At 50.8% G+C, this 13,235-nt stretch overlaps 1 protein-coding gene across 1 annotated transcript in view; it reads left to right on the top strand.

Moving 5' to 3' along the window:
* The window catches only part of LOC142570990 (venom serine carboxypeptidase-like), a 32,944-nt gene that overhangs the window by 14,941 nt on the left and 4,768 nt on the right, over positions 1–13,235 (top strand). The window contains exon 4 of the mRNA XM_075679285.1: positions 5,296–5,558. Coding sequence (XP_075535400.1) covers positions 5,296–5,558 — 263 coding nt within the window. The remainder of the gene's footprint in view (positions 1–5,295; positions 5,559–13,235) is intronic.

Genomic DNA, 13,235 nt, shown 5'->3' with positions numbered 1-13,235 from the left:
GAATGGTTTTCGAACCATCACTTTGCTGCGACCATATTTGCTTGTTTCTCACCTCGAACAGAAACACCAGTTTATTGCAGCGTTCACTGGTTAACTTGAGTGAAACAAGAGCCGACGCCAACTCAAGAAACGTGGAACAGCGATGTAATTTTCGTTAGTCACTATATACAGGGTGTCTCAGCGAACACTTACAAAAATTTTTAAAGGTTGCCCGTGGCAATTCTAGTTTATGAGCCGGTCTACTCGAAGCGGCGTACACTACTTGCACAAAAAAATGCAATGAAAAAGCGAATAATTAACAAGAATTCACTAATTAACTTTTAGCTAATTATCCTATGACCCATATTGCCATTTACAAATTTTAGCAATGGAATTCTCGAGGCGGGTCATCCACTTGGAAGAATCCTCAGGAAGACACCAGTTTCGGTATATAAATTCCCGAACTTTGCGGGGAAATGCATTGGCGTTCCAGTTACTTATGTGCTGTATTGCGTAAAACGTCGTTTTGTTAGCAAATTAACTGGAACGCCAATGCATTTCTCCGCAAAGTTGAGGAATTTATATCTCGAAACTGGTGGCACCTTGAAAACTCGTTCGAAGTGGATCCGCCTTGCGAACTCCACGGCTAGAACTTGTAAATTGCAATATGGGCCTAATGTAATTAGTTAAAAACTTAATTAGTGACTTCTTAATAATTAGTATATTTTGCATCTCAATTTTTTTGTGTAAGTATTGTCCGCCGCTTCGAGTAGACCAGCCCATGAACTAGAATTATGATATCTGCCACAGGAAGCTTTTAAAGATTTTTGAAAGTGTTCGCTGAAACACCCTGTATAGGGTTACTTGCTTAGGTGCTATGCTTCCTCCTGAGATATATTAAGAGAGTGAAAGAAACGATTGATCAAGGGGTTTAAGGGTTACGGCGAAACGCACACAAAGAAAACGGTAGTCGGAAAGGTCGATTACAGTCTCCGACTACGATTGCGCTCGCCGATCGTCCAGCAGTGCAAATAGTTCTGTTTTTATTTGTGGTCGTTAGAAGAGAGAGGGGAGAATAATATTACGCCTGGCCGCACCGTAAATGCTTGGCCAATGGCTGACGTCTGAACGTCGGCCGAGAAAAGCGGACACAATTAGTGGAAGTAGGAAGATAACGAATAAGGAAAACGTGAAAATATAGTTAGTATAGCTAGTATAGCTATTATAGTAGTATAGTATATAGTATATGGTATAGCTAGTATAGTTCCGCGCGCGAGCCGTTTGTCGGGACCGCGTGTGCTCGCGCACCGTTTGTGTGAGAGCGGCGGGGTGCATAAGCAGCTGCAACCGGCTCCAGAAAAGCGCAAAATATATCCGGTAATTCTCCTAGGGCTGCAGTGGTCAACGCCAACGGAGTCAAATCGTTTGCGAGAAACGGGAACGAAGCCGTTCCGAAAGACCGCGTCGTCTATACCCTGCGCGACCCCCGGGGCAGCTAGCGCTCAATGGCCATCGTCGTTATGACGATATGAGGGGGTTCCGGCGAAGGACGCGGTTTCAACGTTTCGACGAGCGCGGTGCGGGAAGTACCCTTTGTTCCCAGGCGTCGAACTACGCGCTGTCGGGCCCCTTCTCAGGAACGCCCAGGTAACTGGCCGCGGTCGCGTCACAACGACAGTCTCAAACGCTCAACGTCTAGGTGGGGTCTGTTTAGCGTGGGGCTCTTCGTCCCCGAGTGGTCGGGGGCGTATGCGACGTGCGGGCGCTCGCGTATGCACAGGCGATTTCGTGACCGGCGAGTCGGGCTAGGCTAAGAAAAAGGAAATTGTGTGCGTGCGTGTGTGTGTGTGTGTGTGTGTGTGTGTGTGTTTGAGAGAGAGAGAGAGAGAGACGGTGGGAGGAGGAAGAGGAGAAAAATCAGGAGAAAAGAAAAAGAAAGAACGAAGAGGAAATGGGAGGACAGGGACACGTAAATTAAGTATTAATCATTCAATTGACCTTCCTGATTTTATTTAACATGTAATTCTGCGCTATTCAATGCTATTTCAATAGCTATTAGGGAATTTATGCTCCATAATAATTTCGAATAATCCACCCATTTCTTGGCCAATCCCCCATCGTGGGTAGGAGCCACACGCATCACACGCATCACAGGCTACAACAACAACAACAACGACACGTACGCCTGCATTCGCGCGGTGACTGTCAAAATAAAGAAGAGAAGAAAGACCAGAAGGCCGAGAAAAGTGGAAGTCACGCACTCCCAGAGCTGTGCCTTTAAGCAGATATTGCTGAAAATACGCGATGCGCGTTTACGTATAGCCTTCGACACTATACGCGCGTAACCAATTTTTCTTCCGGGCAACATTATTCGACGCACTTCGGCCTGGTGGCAGGCTTCCTCCCCGCACGTACACCTCTTTCCCGTTAGCCAGTGTTAGCCAATGAGAGCAACTCTTTTGCTAACGCAGAACACCGCGATAGGTATCAAAACGCCATTATTTGCGAGTTGGTATACACCAGGCACGTACGCAGGATCCTTTTTCGTGGGGGGGGGGGGCCAACCCAAAGGTAACTTTTCTATGCAAATGAGGGGGAGGGTACTTTTACTAGTACAAATGTGAATAATCTCACCATTCGCCGTAAATACCAGTAAACCCGCAAAAGAGAATTGAAATAACGTGTATCTCACAGGTACGCCTGTGAGATACACCTCTTCTTTACTTGGCAAACAGCGAACCACATCAAATTGACTCGCGCATGAAAGATGGGCAGGAAGAACCTTGCCGAGAACAAGCTAACAAGGGAAAGTGCTAAATAAAGATTTCTAGTAGCGTTTTTTGAATTAGCTCTGGAAGAATTACAGAGAAATGATTATTTTTGCAACAATCACAGTTCTTTTGGATCCCTCGTTTACTGCTCTACCAAGTGCCGAAACCGACTCGTGTTGTTATTTGGGAAGTTACGTAACGATGCGTGGTCACGAGTCCCGTAAAACCGCGTAGAGAGCAGGACTCTGCGGTTCTAGACATACTGCGCCCACCACGGAAGGTTAGAAAAACATCCCCATTAGCACAACAGGGAAGTGGCTACGTCAGGCGGCTCGACTGATAACTGTAGAAGCGTCATTCAAAACACACGGAATTATTCTCCACATCCGCCAGCGTTTTCTCTACTTCCTTTCTAAATAAAAAGATGTTGGTTAATAAATATTTTTACAAACAGTTTTCGCTTTTCCTCCCTGTTTGGCTGTCACCTTGGCTTTGTCCCTTAGTAGACAGCTTAATGTCTCATCTCCTTGCGACTCTTGTTTCCAGTTGCCAATTTTGCTCGAAAAGCACTGTACAATTTGGGAAAAACCAGCCGGGGTAACGGGTGACAGTCATATTGCTTATGGTTTGAACGGTTATTGCAATGTCTGAAGTTGGACGCTGTTTCGCAATATTTTATTTCCCCCCTTATATAACCCATATCGCGGATATGTGGTTCCGAGGATCTGCCAGCGTCGCGGCGAGCCGTCACTCGAGGAAATAATGAAGCAAAAGGAAAAGTTAAACGCAATTGTCGCAACTCGTTCCACAAGCATACAGCCCAGCTGGCTATGAACCGAATCCCTTTCCTGGCCCCTGGATCAGTCTAAACAAAGAAGGTTGAACTAACGAAGCAACAGCGTTGCGCGTGATCGTTGAATAGATGGTGAAATAAAAATTGCGCTGGGCGTTATAAATAAAATACTATAATTAAAACAATAAACTATGCCCTGCCTGCTGCAATAGATGGTGACAACTGAATTGATCTTGGGTTAATCGCGCGGTCACCGAATCGATGAGAAAACTGGCCTCCACACCCCAGAAGATGCCGATAACTACCGCCATCCAGAAGGAGTGAAAAAAATTGACAACTATTCTACTTTGTCAAGATGGAATGGCAGCGAAAGCTAACAGTCAAAGCTCTCAAACGAAAAGCAAAGTGTTTCACATCCGCTGTGGGTCGGCGTGAAGATAGTGCAATATCGGGCCGACCCGTGGCAAAGGTGAAGCAGGCGTTAAGCGCTCGCCGTACGTGGGTCCATCCCGAAGGTAGTGAAATGCCAGGCCGACCCGCGGTGGAGGTGAAGCAGGCATTAACAACACCCCATACGTAGGCCGATGCCGAAGATATTGCATTACCGGGCCCACCCGCGGCGGAGGTGAAGCAGGCGTTAAGCGCTCCCCATACGTGGGCCCATCCCGAAGATTCCGAAGGGCGCGTTACAGGTTCCCGAGTCTACAGGGGTATGTGCCACTGATATTGGACCCTTTCTGTACTATCACCAGGATTGCCCCACATGATGAGTTCTTCTGTTAACGGACGCCGAAAAAAACAAACAACGGAAGTTAGTCATACACTGCTTTCGCTGTAAAAGGCAGCAAAATGTTGACCGCCGAGTAGATTGATTTGTCGGCGCTTCAGGAATGTGTGTGAGGGTAGTGGCGTGGGCGGGTAGGGGGCGGAGGGGGGGGGGTATGGCGCTTAATTTCGGGGGAGGGCCAGGGCCCCCCCGGCTCCCCCCCCCCCCCTTGGGTGCGTGCCTGGTATACACCGTTTCCATTGTTGAACGTCACATTTCTGCTGCAATGTGCGGACGTGCGTATTGTATAATTGGCCGGAGGGAATGGTCCATGAAACGTACGCTTAACGCGGGAGCGCTGTTCTATCATTCCCCATACTCGTAATGGAAATGGGACGAGTATATGTAGTCATCGCGTAGACGAAAGGACACGGTACGCATGTAAAGGGTGTGCTGCCTGCACGCAAAGGCGAGATCACGCCGTCCTCAGCGCAAGCACAGACAGCACACGACGAGTCTGCTGTTGGCTGTTCTCAGTTGGCGCTCGTGTATAGTTGGAAGCCCTTTACGCGAATATATACTTGTATGGCATAAGGATATTCTGAAGCAGCATCGAGAGCTAGGCGAGTTAGTACTGAAGCATAATGTAACGGTGGCAAAATACGCGGGACCACAACGAGCGAAGCTTGCTGTGTAATTTGCGCCGTATGGGTTTTCCACTGAAAATGCAACTGTGGAGCCTACGTAAAATGTTCCGTTTGCTACCCGCGTTTTAATAGACGAGGGGTACCTATTTATTAATCAGTCATCACTGTAGAACTTTGCGTTCAAACCTCGCTTGCTGATTTCTGCTAAGTAACAGACTTTGTGCTGAAAAACTTGCTTCATATGTCACCAAAAGACAGTGAACCGTTCTCTAAGGCACCAGAGACTTGACTGACAATGACTTGACTTGACAATGACTTAACCTATGGCGGGTGTTGCAGACGGCAACCCGACCGTGTCGACGACGCTGTTCGGCAACTTGACGGGCCTGCGGCAGGCGTACGACCTGGACCTCACGTACTCTCCGGCCATCTTCACCGTCTACGAGGAGTTCGTGGAACGGGCCGAGGTGCGTCGCGCCCTGCACGTGGGCCGCCGGCTGGTGTTCATGGTCGACGGCGACGCCGTCACGCACAGCATGTACGCCGACATCCTGGTCTCGTACAAGCACCAGCTGGCCGACCTCCTCGACCAGGACCTCAAGGTGACGGTGTCTCATGTACGGCTGTCGCCAGCATTGACTCGTACGAGGGGGCTGTCAGAGAGCCCGTTTCACCAGCACGAAAACAATATTAGTAGAAAGAGAAATTGGCATCGCATCTGAAAGCAGCACAGAGAGAGAGAGAGAGAGAGAGAGGATGTATAGAAAGGCAAGGAAGTTAACCGGAGATAGTTCCGGCATGACTACGCTCCACTGGGGAAGGGGCGGGGTACCAAAAGGGAAAGAGGAACGCAGACGAAGGAAACCGCGTACATATAGTCTAGCGGTAGCAGCGACAGCAGGCAGCGTTCTCAAACTCTATTATGCAAGTCGGTGGACCTCAGTAACTTCAGCAAAGAAAAAAATCACCGCCCTAACACTCCATACCTGGTTAACCATGCAGCGAAGCTGAAACGTGCGGCCCCGGTGTTTATCACTGGGTTAATGCCGACGGTTCATTAAACGACGGCTTGGTAGTCTTCCAGATCCTCGGTACGCAGTTGCTGGTGGCGCTCGGCTGCACGAGCCTGTTCTTGTGCCTAAGCTGCAGCATCGGCACGGCGTAGACGAACTCGTTCCCGCTTCTGCCCGCGGCGTTGCTGATCGAAAGCTGCCGGCTCCTCAGGAGTACGTATGACGCGTGGCCTACCCATTTCGGACCCGGAAATGAATTTCTGCGCTCGCGCTCGGCTGCGACAGAGAGCAAAGGCGTCACTACTGACGAAGCCAATCGCGCGGCTGTCACTTCTTTTTTTTTTCGCGTATGCCCCATAAGGTTGCACCGAAGGAGTTTTCGGCATATAGGCGGCAGACGGAAGGACGGTCGAATCGGCTAGCCATATACAGCTTCGCTGTAAAATTATGCAGATTCAACGCAGATCTTGGAATCTGTATGAAGCGAAGCTTTTGTGAAGTGTTTAATCAAATGCAGTATATTCGCCTATTTTCATTCCTGCGTCTTTGGCGCAAATTAAGCAAACCGGCACACGCGCATGTGCGTGCACTCGCGCACCCGTGCTATGCGCAATGCGACACACGCGGCAATCATCTCAAAGTGGGCACGATAGAAGTTTACGTTCGATTGTGGCCAAATGGGCAGAGCATTGTACTTCTATGCTGGAGGTCCGAGGTACGATACCACCACTGGGTACATAAATCATCTTTTTTAATGCGATTAGCATTATTCGCGTATACTTCGCGCACTTTCAGCGTGTTAACTTTATCTATCTATGCCTCTCATCGTTTTCCCGCCAACCTGGGTCACTGAGTAGTCGATGGTCAAATGATTAGAGCATCGGGCTGCTCGTGCTGAGGCAACAGGGTTCGAGACCAACCGTCGGACCAGCTTGGGTCAGTGGGTATGTGGGCGTGTGGCCATATTTGTGTGTTCTTACACGAACCTCTTTCACGCTGACACGGGTCACTGGGGTTGCGAGAATGGGCATGTCTATTCAATGAATGATGAATCTCTTTGACGCCGACTTGGAGCAAGGCTCCGAACGTGGACAACCCTCTCACCTCCTGCGTCGGGAAAGTGACGGAGCACGTCGTCCTCAACATACTGAACAGATATCTAGAAGAGAACAACATCTATACTCACAACAGGATTGTCTTCCGTGCCGACCTCTCGTCGCAGGACGCCAGGAAGATGATCCAACATCAAATCATCGACGGAAGTACCAGGGACACCAGGGCCCTGCTCGGACTCGACCTCGAGCTGGGCCCCAGACTATATAACTACGTCCGTTCATTCCTGACGGGGAGGAAAGCGAAGCTGCGGATCGGCGACTTTGTCTCCGACGAGCTGCTCCTGGGCCCACGGAGCACGCCGCAAGGCTCGGTCATCTCGCCTGCTCTCTTCAACATTTGCATGGTCGGCCTCTCGAGGAATCTGGCCCAAGTTGAAGGTATCAAACACACCATCTACGCCGACGACATTACGATCTGGTGCACCGGTGCTAGCGAAGGGCAAGTGGAAAGCGTCATGCAACAGGCGGTAGACGTCACGTAGAAATACCTGCTACCCACCGGACTCAGATGCTCCCCAACCAAATCTAAGTTTCTGCTTTATAGAAAAGAAAAAGGCGGCAGACCCAAGGGCTGGAAACCGGTCTCGGAAAGTGACATTCACCTGTTCCCTCGGAGCGGTGACCCGATACCCAGGGTCGAAACCATCAAGAGTCCTGGGTATGTTCAACAAATCAGGTGGCGGCAACGGCACTGCGTTGCGCAAGATCATTGCGAAGACCGACAATGCTTTTCGCCTCGTGCGAAGGGTCACGAACAGAAATCGTGCCCTCAAGGAGGACAACCTGATTCGGCTCATCAACGCCTTTGTGCTGTGTCACCTCACCTACACGGTGGCCATGCACAACTGGCTCAGAGCCAAGCGGGAAAAGCTTAATGGCCTCATTAGAAAATTCGTCAAGAGAGCCCTCGGGCTGCCCGTCAGAACCCATGCCGAGGACCTCCTTCGGCTCGGCATGCACAACACCATGGAGGAGATAGCCGAGGATCAGGAACGGGCCCAGCTAACTCGGCTGTCCACCAGCCGGCCTGCAGGCGTATCCTCGAGGACATCGGAATCGCACCCACCAAGAACTTGGCTGAAAACACGCAAATCCCCAGAGAAATAGGGGAGAAGAGCGTGGTCGCCCCTTTGTCCCGCAACGTTCATCCCGTTCACAACGCAGGTCGTCGAAAGGAATATACTGAAGCAAATAAACAAGGACAAGATCGAAGCAAGCTTCGTGGACGCAGCTGCATACCGAGACGCCAAGGCTTTTGCGGTTTCCGTTGTGGACACGAGGGGCAAAGTCATCAACTGTGCTTCCGTCCGGAAGACGAACCCCGAGGTCGCCGAGCAAGTGGCCATTGCACTCACCATGCAAGACGGTCGGAGAGAAAGGGTGTATAGCGATTCGAAAGTGGCCGTCAGAGCATTCCAGAAAGGCCGGGTAGCCCGACAGGTAATTCAAATTCTGAAAGGCGCCAAACACGGCGACACCTCCATACACTCCATCCTTTGGTTCCCTGCCCACGTCGGCGCGATTGAGAGGGTTCCTCTGAACCTCAACGAGTCTGCTCACGAGGCTGCGCGTGGCTTTACCGACCGCGATGCCCTCGGATCGGGCGACTCTTTCCCCGGACACAGAGACGCTCCTATCACGTACAATGAACTTAATAAATTCTTTTACTTAGAGAGAAGGGTTTTCCCGCCACCTCACTCCAAGGTAAGCAGGCCGCAGGCGGTCACGCTCAGACTCTTGCAAACGAACTCCTACCCAAATCTGGCGTCCCTTAACAGCATATATCCCGAGATTCATCCGAATTGTTCTTGCGTGGCCTGTGGTGAGGTTGCTACTTTGCCTCATATGCTCTGAGAGTGAGGGTCGCTGGGCCCGAAGTTCACCAAGGAAGAGTGGGACGCGCTCCTGCGAAGTCCCGTCTTTGAGGACTAAATCCTGGCCGTCCAGCGCTCCCGCGATCGGGCCGGCAGACTAGATCTGTCAGTCCCGTCATGGGATTAGCCGGGTGCGCGTTTTATCACGTTTTGCTGGACCCAATAAAAGTTTGTTCACTGACTCACTCACTGGGTATCAGTGCCGCTCTTCAATGATCCTCTTTGTCGACTCTTTGTGGCCTCCTTGTCGACCCTCTTTGGTAACTATGTGCCACTTAGTAATATGTGCCGTCTCTTCAATGGCTGAAAAAATCATTTAAAATTTATCCTCTACTTGGCCGAAATCGAACGTGCGCCATAAACATTCAGACAAGCTTGTCTGAATGTATACTTACACAATCCACACGCCAACTTCGCGGCAGCGCCGCTGAATGATGCAGCGCGTTAAATTGGCCGGAAGCGCGAGCTATATGAATCCAGCTGCCGTGCACCGACTCATACGAAACACTTCTCTGCGGCGGCAATGCGGTGTGTCGCTAGATTGCATCAATGCTAATCGCATTAGCGCCCCGGCATTCGTCGTGAGATTAGTTCTGCACGATATTTCCTTCTTTTTTAAGTGTTAGGTGTTCGGCAACAGCAGAAGCATCCATGCAGCATCCATGCAGCACCCGTTGTCAGGAAAGTCCTCGAGAGCTCGCAAGTTTCGCTGTAACACGTTGGTTATATAGCCTATCACTCTTTTGTTTAGATATAGGAGGAGGAATAAACTTTTATTGTACAACCAGCACTTTATCATGGCCGAGCCTAAGCCTCCCATGAAGGGACGTCAAGGGCTTGCCTCGCCGCCGCCTCACGTGCGTGCTGAGTCGTCGAGGGCGGAGCTCCGCAGAGCCTCATGAAACCTCGACAAGAGAGTCGTGGTGTTAGTCTGTGTGTACTGTGCTGGGCACTCCCACAGCATTTGCGGAAGCGTAGCCGGGTGAATGCCACAGCACCGGCAGCTGGGGGTAGTGTAGACATCTGGAAATATAAGGTGGAGGCGGGCGGGTGGAGGGTACGTGTTTGTTTGTAGCAGACGCAGGGTGGTAGCTTGCGCCCGGCTGAACTTGGGGTGAGGCGGGGGAAGGTTCGGCGACTGAGGTAAAAGGTCTTAACGAGATCGTTATAAGTTGTCAGATTGTCCCTGGTGTCCAACTCATCAGATATAGTGGACGTTTTTTTTTTTCAGTCTCTCAACCACAGAGCAACTCGCTCGCCTCTTGACACTATAGCGCGGGCAGACACAAAGGAAGCGCGTGAATGTCTATAGTTACAGGTGCACGTGTCAGTGTAGCACGGACGTACAAAGGAAACCGGTACGGATTCCTTAGAAAGAAAGCTTCTTGTTTGTAAGAAAGCTTAGAAAGCTTCGTATTTCGCAAGAAAGCTTCTTCCGGCGACGCAGCCTTTCCAGGACAGTCAGCATGCTAGGGGCGTATCAGGAGGATTAGCCGACATATCAATGCGTATGGACACTGAATTATTCAATATATAGGTGGAGGAATGCGCTGTTGATGTTGAGGGTCTGTTGAAATTTCGTCTGCTCCGGAAGAATATACACGAATGGGGCACGTTGGTAATCCATAGTTATTTGAACAGCGCAAGCAGTATCATCGGTACTCGTCCTTTGATAGCGCTACTCAGTTCAGTTGGAAAAAAAACATGAAGAACACAAAACTGACGCCGGCCGTAGTGGTGGTGGTGGTAACAACTTTATTAACAATCCGGCAAATGCATGGCCTGGGCCTAGGCCGCCCCCGAGGAGGTCCGGAGATCCTGTCTCCTTGCCGCCTCACGGGCTTGCTGGATGGCCCATAGTTGATTTTCGAGGTTTGAGCTGCGCAACGCGGCCGTCCATCGCGCCGCAGCTTCATCTGGGGAAACTGCATTTTCTTTGCATATAACCTCACATTCCCGGAGAATGTGTCTAAGAGATGAGTGAGCCCTGCTGCATAGTTTGCAGTTATCATCTGAGTAGATGTCCGGATATATCCTCCTGAGATGGACGGGGTTGGGGAAGGTCTTTGTAGCTGCCTCCAGTCTACCGCTTGGGCCCTGTCGAGTGTCGAGTCGAGTTAGGGGGCGGATAAACCCGCCTTGAGTTTTGATAAAATTTTGTAATATCACAGTATCTGGTCATTCTGTCCCTCTCTGTTCATGCCTCCGTTGGATTTCCAACCCCAAGAGAGGATCCTTCTTCGCGGGCGCGGAACGTGAGACCTCGCGCTACGCGGTGGACCTCCTCGTTGAGGTTGGGTAAGGGGGTGTCGGGGGACGTGTGAGCTGGGAACCATATAATGTGTCTTTCCTCCGTCTCCTCGGAGGTGACATAGTTCGCGTTGGCTTTGAGTATACAGCCTCAGCCTTCGGCGAAATTCTGCCTTGTGCATAGTTCTGACCGCCGTCTGCGAGTCACTGAGTACATATCTACAACTGGGGTACGTTAACGATGGCTAGGGCTATCGCCACCTCTTCCGCTACCCCGGGGTTTTTTACACGTATGCTACAAGAACTGACCAATTGTTTCTCGGTATTGAGGACGGCCGCTGCAAAAGCACGTCGATCCTCGTATTCTGCCGCGTCTACGTAGAGCGCTTCCTTGTCCCTACCGAAGGCTTGGAGTAAAGCCTTGGCTCTACTCTCCCTTCGACCCTGATTGAATTCGGGGTTTATGTTCTTGGGTATATGAGCCACCTGCAGCTTTTCCCTGATCGCGCTTGGAAGGGATGTCTTGTCGCCGTGCTGCTTGTGATAACTTATCCCGAGTTTGTCCAGGATGCTCCTGCCCGTTCGCGTCTTCGCTAGTCTTTCGAGTTGCGAGATTTGGTGTGCCTCAATTAACTCTTCAAGCGTGTTGTGGACGCCCATCTGTAGCAGAAGTTCCGTGCTGGTGCTGTCTGGAAGGCCCAGTGCCATCTTGTGTGCTCTTCTAATGAGGGTGTTCAGTTTGGCATATTCGGCCGCGTACCAGTTGTGGTAGGCGGCCACATAAGTAATGTGGCTAATAACGAAGGAGTGTATGAGTCTGACGACGTTGGCCTCCCTCATACCCTGATCTCTGTTGGTGATTCTTCTGATGAGCCTCATCGTGTTCGTGATCTTAGTCTCCAAATGCCTGACCGTTTCTCCGTTGTTGCCGTTCGATTCTATGGTGAGTCCGAGCACCTTAATCTGCTTCACCCTGGGTATTTCTTGTCCGTATTTGGTGCGTATACAAATTTCTTCGTATGCAGCATGCTGGATGTAAGCCTTGGGGGGTCTTCCCCTAAGAGTCCGGCGGTAAAGGAGGAGTTCCGATTTTTCTGGTTCCGACGAGGTACTCTTCCACCACCTCGACCGCGGTCTGTAATCGCTGTTCGATTTCTCCGTCGCTTCCCTCGGACACCCAGATCGTAACGTCGTCCGCGTATATTGTGTGATGCACTCCCTCGATGGCGTTGAGGCGCTCGGGGAGGCCGATCATAATGAGAGATGAGCTCGAAACCCGAGCATGGTGTCTGGATACGCTTCCACGTCGTCTAAGTGTGCGTTGATTTGGTTGAGGAAGGCGTGCTCCATCAACTTGCCGACGCACGACGTAAGGGATATTGGTCGAAAGTTGGCCAGATCTGGGGGTTTCCCTGGTTTGGGGATGAGCACCATTTTTGCTCTTTTCCACTGGTCGGGGATGCATCCTCGGGTCCAGCAATCGTTAATGTACTTGGTCAGTTCGGAGATGGTCTCGTTGTCCAAGTTACGAAGGGTCTTATTAGTTACGCCGTCCGGTACCGGGGCCGACTTGCTGTTGAGCTTTTGCAAAGCGGCCCGGATTTCCGCCTCGCCAAAGTCTCTGTCCAGAGAGAAATGGGGATTTCCCATGTATTCCCGTGTTGAATAGTCGGGCTGTGAGGGGCGTATCTGCCGCAGAGTTCGGAAAGGATTTCTTCCTCGTCTTTGGTGTGTGTGTATTAGCTTGCGCATGGTTACCCTATGTGTTGCCTTGGTCTTGGTCGGGTCTAGCAGGTGTCGGAGAAGGCGCCATGTGTGACCGGTGCCAATCTGTCCGTCCATCTCGTTGCAGATCTCATCCCATTGTTGTTTGCTAATAGTTTTGCAGTGTTCTTCTATTTGTTTGTTGAGTAACGCTATGCGTTTCCTCAACTTCCTATTGTGTCTTTGTTTCTGCTACCTGGCTTGAAGCGATCGTTTGGCCTCCCACATGTGCACCAGGCGGCTGTCGATCTTCTCGACGGGAA

This window comes from Dermacentor variabilis, chromosome 2 (assembly GCF_050947875.1).
Source record: "Dermacentor variabilis isolate Ectoservices chromosome 2, ASM5094787v1, whole genome shotgun sequence".
NCBI classification, from domain to species: Eukaryota; Metazoa; Arthropoda; class Arachnida; order Ixodida; family Ixodidae; genus Dermacentor; species Dermacentor variabilis.
The sequence above is the reverse complement of the archived record's forward strand: the minus strand, read 5'-3'. Positions and strand labels throughout refer to the sequence as shown.